Source organism: Hibiscus syriacus, unplaced genomic scaffold (assembly GCF_006381635.1).
Source record: "Hibiscus syriacus cultivar Baekdansim isolate YM2019G1 unplaced genomic scaffold, ASM638163v2 tig00111540_pilon, whole genome shotgun sequence".
NCBI lineage: Eukaryota > Viridiplantae > Streptophyta > Magnoliopsida > Malvales > Malvaceae > Hibiscus > Hibiscus syriacus.
In genome coordinates this window covers 760,590-769,234 of record NW_024063114.1, presented here as the reverse complement: position 1 = coordinate 769,234, position 8,645 = coordinate 760,590, and the positions used below count along the sequence as shown (strand labels likewise).

The following is an 8,645-nucleotide window of genomic DNA, read 5'->3' as shown; positions in this document are numbered from 1 at the left end:
AAAACATAAAATTCTTATATGATTTTTTTTTTGAAATTATAAAACCCAAAATTACAAAAAAAAAACGTAATTTCAATTCCCTCACCACCATCGACTGCCAAAACTGTTGCCAGTTGGTCAAAATCTTGAGGGCATGTGACCGCCCCAAATAACCGATTATCGAGCCTCCATGCTTCAAGCGACAATTGCAACGAAAAATAGGTGATTGTAGCGACTTATTGATTTTGGTTAAGGGCAATGATTCCAACAATTCAAGTTAAGATTCCTCTCATCATTCGTTGGAATTCGATTAGATGAAGTGACCGATGGTAGATGGCGATGACCAATGTTGGTAAGGGGTTTGGAATTATGGTTTTTAGAGTTTTGGGTTATTTTTTTAGATTTAAGAAAAATTTGAGTTCTTTTATAAATAAATTATATATTTTTTGTTTAAAATAAAATTTTAAATTTTTTATAAGCCTGACATGTGTTATTTAATGATCAAATTTAACGATAGACACCTAAAAGTATAACGTCGAAAACATTAGACACCTATTTTTGACGAAAAATTCTTTAGACACCTAAAGTTAACATTAGGTATGCTTTATACACTTATTTTTACATTAAGCCAATATTAAATATATATTTATAAGCTCAAATCCATGACAATTTTAAGACAAATTAATGTACCGAAATTCAAATAAAAAAATACTCATAGATCATAAGTTATCTAAAAACAGTAAAAGAAAACATAACCTTTTGTTATAATGTCTAAAGCTATACATAACCTTCAAAATCCTTAAATTAGACCATTACATGCGTAAATACATTTAAACTAAAGTACATTTACTTTATAGACATAATGATTTAAACTTAAATCATTTCTAAAATGATAGTTTTAAATTGTTAAGATAATTTAATAAAATTTACATATTCATTAATATAGATTTATACCTAATCAAATAATAAAATAAATGTCAATGAGGGTTGAAACAAGTGGTTGAGATTCAAAAATTTGAACTTGTAAGGCTAAGTTTGAATCCCACCATCACCATTCTTGGTGGACAATCTGTAATGTCTTATGTAAATTCCAATTACATCTTAGGTATGCCCTGACCTTGGATTGGGAGAGTCACCTCTTACCTAAACTTTTGTGTACCAAAAAAATAGTAGTAATAAAATAAATAAAATAAATAAAATAGCATAACCAAATTCAAATGGCTAACTAAGAAGTAAATGAAACAAAGACAAAAAGAAATAATTTTTTATATATATGATTCACCCCGGAAGAATCTGGCCATGTAAGAGTACAAGGAAAGTCAGCAAAACGCACCAAAACAGATGAAAAAACTGTTTCCTTTTATTTTCTGTAAATTCCCCAGTCATGCCGAGTATTGAAAGAGTAGGCACAGGGAAAGTATAACGTCTGTCCTTTTCATTAGTTCATAGTTTTTTTTCTGCCTCTTAACTTCCTTTTCAGCCTATTTCAGTCCATTTGAAAAACCCTGCAATCTCTCAAATTGTTCATATCAATTTTACTATAGGTAAGCTACTTTGACTCTGATGAAGAAATCTGCTCCTTTTTTATGGATTTGTTGAAAAGAATTAAGAAATGATTTATTTTAACTGGCTTTTACTTTGGATTGAATTTTCTTTCTCGTGATGCAGGTATAACCTCTTTAGAATCTTGGGGAAGTTTTGCCAATTTTGAAGGTTCTCAATCCAGGAAAAGGTAGATGAATCTTTTGCTTTTTTACACTAATGGTTCCTTTTCAAAGTACCCTTTTATCTATTTGTGTAGAATTTTGTGGGACTTGGGGAAATTCTGGGTGTTGTAGTGAGGTAGATGATGTTTGTGTAGAAATCTGGCAATGGAAGATAAGTACAGCTATTCCAGGAAAAGCAGTGGTGCATTATGGAGATCATTGAGAGATGAGGATTATGAGGAAGAAGATGTATGGGAATTTTTCAAGGAAAGTAAAAATTCAACATTCAAAGTTGGCCAATCCATTGAACCGTCATTAAGTGTTGCGGTTACAAGACATCTCCCAAGTGCTGCAAGAATGATCCCCAGATCTTTGTCTGCAATCAGTGATGTCGGCAGCTGTTGTTCTAGTTCAACCACTGCTCACGATGAGACCAATAGTGTTAAGCAGCAGCAATCAGCCCCTGTAAGTATCCCCTGATTGGTCAAAGGTTTCTACAAAAATGGAGAATGATTCATGGCATGATGATGATGGTGGTGGTGTTGGTGACGACGACGACGACGAAGATCATACCAAGTTTCCACCACATGAAATTATTGCAAAGCGGCTTGCAAGGAGTCAGGTTTCATCTTTCTCAGTGTTCGAAGGAGTTGGTAGAAAACTCAAAGGGAGGGATTTGAGGAAAGTGAGAAACGCTGTTTTAACAAAAACAGGTTTCCTTGAATAATGTTTCATCAATGGTAATTATAACTCCATTTTTAATGTTCAAGATCACAAACTCTACATGTACATCATGATACGTGTTCGATCTTTTAAAATTTTATAAGTTCGTCTCTAACGAAAACATTATGATATGCGTTCAAACAAGTGTCTGAAAGTGTGCATATCAAACAAAGCTAGGACATGCCTTTGCTAAGTACCAAAACTGGGACCATCACAGCAATCGATGATGTTCCTTTCTGCAGTTTTGTCGTTGATAGGCTTTACTGTAAGCAAAATAAAACAGTGCAACTCCATTCAATGAATAAGGTTCCTTTCATTGCTCTTCACGTCGTTTTTCATTCCAAATTCATAAAACGACAGGGTCTTGTTGAAATTGAATGACTTAACTTTTATTGAATGCACTTAAAAAAAATAGGTCATGGTGACCCCTCAGTCTAGGGTCAAGACATACCTAATACTCAATTGAAATTTAAATAAGAATTTACACATTGTCTACTAAAAGTAACGGTGGTAAGATTCCAACTTAACCTTATAACCTCAAATTCCTCGATCCCAACCACATGTGCCACGATCCCAACCACATGTGCCAACAGTCTACTGAACCATATGATTGCTACGGAAAATTATATCGTCAAATCATTTAGGCTTAAAGGAAATGAACCACAATCGGACAATGTCCGGCCACCAAGTCAAGGTGAAGGCGAAAGGGATTTTCTGATTAAATTAGGGGAATATTTATATTGATGATGAAAAATAAAATTAAGGGAATGAAGATCGTAAAAAAATTATTTAAGGAAATAGGATAAATTTCATAATGATTGATAAAGTTGTCGATAGATGAAAAATAATTTTGACAAAATTATCAGCAGTTGATGAAGTATTTCATTTTTTACATTTTGAATCAAAATTTTAAAGAAATGAGAGTGAAGTGACTCAAATAGAACTTTTAAAAATAAACTTTAAGTGGATTAATTTTTAGCTCATTTCTTAAACTCACCCTTTAATTTTATTAAATACTTAACTTTTTATAAATTTTATTTTAGTCAGTGAATTTTTCAATTTCTTTTAATTTAGTCTTAAAACTGAAAAAAAACAAGAAAAAGAGAAAAACCGTCCGCAAATGAGAACTTTATGTGTGATTTTGTAAAAATTAAAAGTTTAGATACTCAAACTTATGAAAAGTGAAAATTTAAATACTAATTACGTAGTTTACCCAAAATTACATTTAGAAGGGCGGTTCGATTCTTTTTTGGACCCCTCTTTGTTTGCTCGAGGTTTTTGTTTATGATGCCATTCTGGCTTCGTTATTTCACTTGTTTAGTGCTTGTGAATTGCACGTCCAGCTCAGTTGGTAGAGCGCAAGGCTCTTAACCTTGTGGTCGTGAGATCGAGTTTCACGGTGGACAATTCATAATTCTGACTGCCGGAAGTCTTCCACGTAAGTTCCTCTCAATCTGACGTTAGGGTCATCCTACTATCCTATATCCCCTCACCCCATTACATATGGGAATAGGGTCAACTAACTTGTTTACTGCTTCTTGTATTTAAGGTGATTTCCAAAATTTACCCAGGTTGGTTGTCTTTTCCATTGACACGCAAACTTAGAATGTCAATATGATTTATATTTATGTATATTAAACATCGAGATAAATGGTCCATATTGTAACTGTCCCAAGATTTAATTGGGTTGATAGATATGTTTTTTATTATTTAATTTTTTTAAGATAAAATAATTTTTATCTCTTATATTTAGGTTTTTATTAATTTAATCATATAAACTAGTAAATATAAAAAAATCAATAATGCATTTTAATTTTTTATAAAATAACTTGTACTATGTAACTCCCAAACAAATGACACAAAATAAATAATATAATATGAAGAAAATCAAGTTGATGAATAAGAAAATATAATAATAAACGGCATATATCAACAAAATTTAATGATATTGTGGGTGAGAATTATTTTTTTAGACATTTATATATTAAAAAATTAATTTGAGATTTAGATCATTATTAGAATATATATATATGAATATGATGAGTCATAATTATTTATTATACTTTATAGAACTCATTATTTTATGCGACAAATTTCAAGTATATTATAACAATGACTTAGATTATAAATTAATTTTCCTTTCTTAATTTTTTTGCCTAGATTATTTGCCCAGCGAAGTCCGACATATACAATGCTAAAAAATTAATAATAATAATAAAATAAAAGAGTAAACTATAGATTTAGTCACCCATCTAACGTTACTTTTTAGTTCTATTTTAGTCACTCTTCGTTCAACAACAAACAAAACTGTTAACATGATAATTTTTTTTATTTTTCAATCATGATGTAATAAGGGGGTGTTTGGTTCAATGATTGTGGGATTCTCATCCCATGGGAATCCCACCTTCCCATGTTTGGTTGGCCGAGAATCTCATTCCCGGTAATGTTTTATTACCAATAGTAGATTTTTTGGGATATATTACCGGGAATGTCATTACCTCCCTTCCCTTAGGTATTGTAACATTACAATCGTTTTGGACTAAAATGCCCTTAAATTTTTTATTTTTTTTCCAAAAATATCATTCTTCTGTCATTGAATAATAAAAATTCTACGAAGGTTAAATTACAAATTTATCCTTAAATTATTTTAGATTTACAAAAAAAAAGTCTATAATTAAAATTTTATATGAAGTTCAGGGGTTAAAATTTTTTTTACCTTTTCATTAAACATTTTTTATATTTTTAATTTTGTAAAAAAATTATATAAATATTATGAATTTAATTTTTTTAAAGAAAATATATAAATATTTTACAATTTGTAATATTATACAAATATATAATAAGGACAATTTGGTCAAATATACATTCCAATAATTTTTTATTCCTTTAACCAAACACGGTAATCTTACATTCCTGCTAAACCAACCAAACACAAAATACAACATTCCCAGTAATCCTATTCCCTGATAATCTTTTATTCCCACTGGTAATCTTACATTCCGTGAACCAAACGCACCCTAAATATCTTGTGGTTATACATTAATATAATTGTTAATTTTTTAATAACAAGTGATCAAATGTAACTTTAAGTGTAGTTTAAATAATAATATTTTTTTAATTAATATGGGTTAATTAAAATGCAATATCAGTTTAAAGATAACTCTCAATCATTTGACATTGAATGCTCACATCTCTGTTATTCCTGGTGCTCTAACTTGGGACCTCAAGAAATAATAATAATTCATTTACCACCGAAGCCACTTGGTTAGTACTTAAAAAATAATAATTGAATACTAAAATAGAACCAAAATAATAATTAAGTGATTAGATACATAGTTTATCCAAAATAATCATGGGCTATCTTAGCTCAAATGGCAAAATAGTTAGCCCATTTTGTTCCATTTGGGTCGTTAATGAGTTTTTCCGCTTCTTGACGATCCACAACTAAAAACCTAAAACCTTTGTTGGAACGAAACTTCCTAGCTCTAATTAAGATCTCAATTCCTGTTATTTTCTTACATTTGCCCCCAGAAATTAAACAAAAAGGTTAGTGGATTTATTGCCGACCTCGAAGTTTGTTTTTGGCTTTTGCAGAGGAAGCTTTTCAAAATATAATTTTTTTACAGGAATTAGTGTGTAAAACCGAGATCTGGAAAATGGGTTTCTTGGTAACAACCCTAATTTTTGCTGTGATTGGGATCATTGCTTCTCTTTGTACAAGAATCTGTTGTAACCGAGGACCCTCTGCTAATCTGTAAGTTCCCTTTAACAATTTCTCTCTATCTCTTTTACTTTTTTCGATTAATTTTGCTATCTTATTATGCTTTTTTTAGATTTTAAGTTCATATGCTAAAAGTTGTTGCCTTTTTTTTAAATGTTGGTTTTATGTTCCTTCAATTATGTTTAAAGGACATCTTTCAATTGGTATACATAATGAAATATACTTTAATTTTGGTAATTGAAGTGAATATCAGGTTATCACTGTGAACCAATGTTAAATTCATAAATTGTGCGTGCTGTGGTTGTTTACTCTCACCTTGAATTTAATTTTATCTCCTATCATTGTGTTGGGTAATAGATGGGTGATCTATCAAGCTGATCTTCGACAATTTTATTTATTACTCGGACTCTTCATTTTTCTTGAACTACCTATGCCCATGCCCAACCATATACATCATATCCAAGGGCTCTCCAAACACGTGTAAAAAATTGAAAAAGAATGAATATAAGCATATCGGACTCATAACCATATCCGACATTCACACCCAAGTCGAAGTAACATAGATGCCATCATATACTATATAGCTTGGTTTGTCATCTAGATTCTAAAGGCCGATTACCCTCTGAAAACCTTTGTTCTTGTTTCTTTTTGCAGGCTCCATCTAACATTGGTCATTACTGCAACTGTCTGTTGTTGGATGATGTAAGTTTATTTCTGTTTTACATTTTCTTGTTCTTCACGGTAGATTGATCTTTATATGTATATATACATGCACAGCTGGTACATTATTAACTATCTGATTTTTTATATAACCCTTAAATCTTGATGATTATTAACATTGGACTCCGGTTAGCCATGTTATTTATCCTAAATTTTAGTTTAGAAGAACAACATATTGTAATGCCTTTTCATTTCTTCCTCACATTTGTGCAGTTGGAAATTGCTTTTCTTCTAGTGTGTGTGTATCCTAGTCTTAGGATATTTGGCGTGTTACTAAATTTGAATGGTTCTAAGCTGCTTATAAAGAACTTGTTGTGGTAAAACATAGAATAATTTCTTGTCCAGCATTTTGATTAGATTCTTTATCAATGAATTCACTGAATAGTATACCTTTTAAAGGCGGAGCTCTTTATGCACCATGCTTTGCTATTGTTTGCTATCCTATTTATGAGATTTTGATGGTTGCAATTTCGTGGAATAAGGTAGGTTAAGGGTTTCCATGGTCGATGATAAACCTCTGAGTGTAATTTAGAATAACAGTAAAATTTGTTTTCTCTTCTTCCTTTGGCACTCTTGAATGCTTGTATACTCTTCATTACAAATAATGTATTGTATACTCTTCATTACAAATAATGTATTCATACATTCAGCATGTTAATATGCATCCTTTCATAGACTATCGAGCCTCCGAGAGACGAATCTATATGCATTCTTTCTTTCCTCCTGCCAGTCACTGATGCGCAGTTATATTTATGGAGCTTAATTCCTTAAAATTAAGTTGATCAAATCTCTCGGTTACCTTCCAAAAGTTCTTTTCCTTCTGGTGGAAGGATTTGAGCAAGGAACTTAACTTGGAGGCAGAAAGTGACTTTGCCAGCACTTTTGGGGGCTCAGGTTTTACATTGTTTAACTTAGTTACTAGGTTTTCTGGGGAAGACCTATGTGGGGCCACCTTTTGTCACGTAGAGCACGTATTAGCAAGTAAATATTGTCTTATTTTGATTGTCTTCCTAGTTTTTAATGTTGGTTTCTTATTTGATAGGTGGGCAATTGTATATCTTGCACAGATGAAACCACTCATTGTCCCCATTTTAAGTGAAGGGGAATGAAGTTCTTCCAGAAGATTATAGGTAAACTGAAACTCAGACTGCGAATCGACATCTGAATTTAGTTATCAAGAATTATTTGTGTGCCTTCTGGTGTTGGTTATGTCGAATTCGAGCTTGAACTTGGCACTTGATGCTATCAGTTTCTCATTTGTTACACTCACATTGTTATCTTTTATTCAATTTTCATAAAAGAAATTAGTGTTGTTTTATCAGACATTACGAAGTTTCGGTGAAATAAAAGATTATATTTCGGTTTACCTGTCTGATTTCATGTTGCAGCTTCAAAGCAACTCAAACAGCATTAAGTTGAATGGAAGTAATAGCAACGTTCTATGTTGTTTTGTTTTATTTATCGACACAATATTCAAATTAGCCCTTAACATTTATTTTGGCACAATATCGAAATTAACCATTAACGTTTGACATAATAATTATTTAATCTTTTTTTTCAAACATTTTAACTTTCAATGTTTTCATTTTGATTAAAGTTTGGAAGAAAATCTTTAAGCGATTAATGCCAATATTTATTGTTGACGTGATAATGTCGTATTAGCGCACGGTACACATATATCTTACATTAACATATAACGTGTGAACATATGTGATAATATTATATCAACATTTGATAGTATGATATATGTTACAAATAATAAATATTTACTTTAAATAATAAATGATTTTTATAAG

General features: G+C 31.0%; 1 protein-coding gene across 1 annotated transcript; it reads left to right on the top strand.

Moving 5' to 3' along the window:
* Positions 1–5,904: 5,904 nt before the first annotated feature.
* LOC120164572 (V-type proton ATPase subunit e1-like) lies at positions 5,905–8,222 on the top strand. The gene is made up of 4 exons (XM_039174269.1): positions 5,905–5,954; positions 6,035–6,162; positions 6,784–6,831; positions 7,892–8,222. Exons 2-4 carry the CDS (start codon positions 6,065–6,067, stop codon positions 7,956–7,958), a joined length of 213 nt encoding a protein of 70 aa, XP_039030200.1. The 5' UTR covers positions 5,905–5,954; positions 6,035–6,064; the 3' UTR covers positions 7,959–8,222.
* The last annotated feature ends 423 nt before the right edge of the window (positions 8,223–8,645 follow it).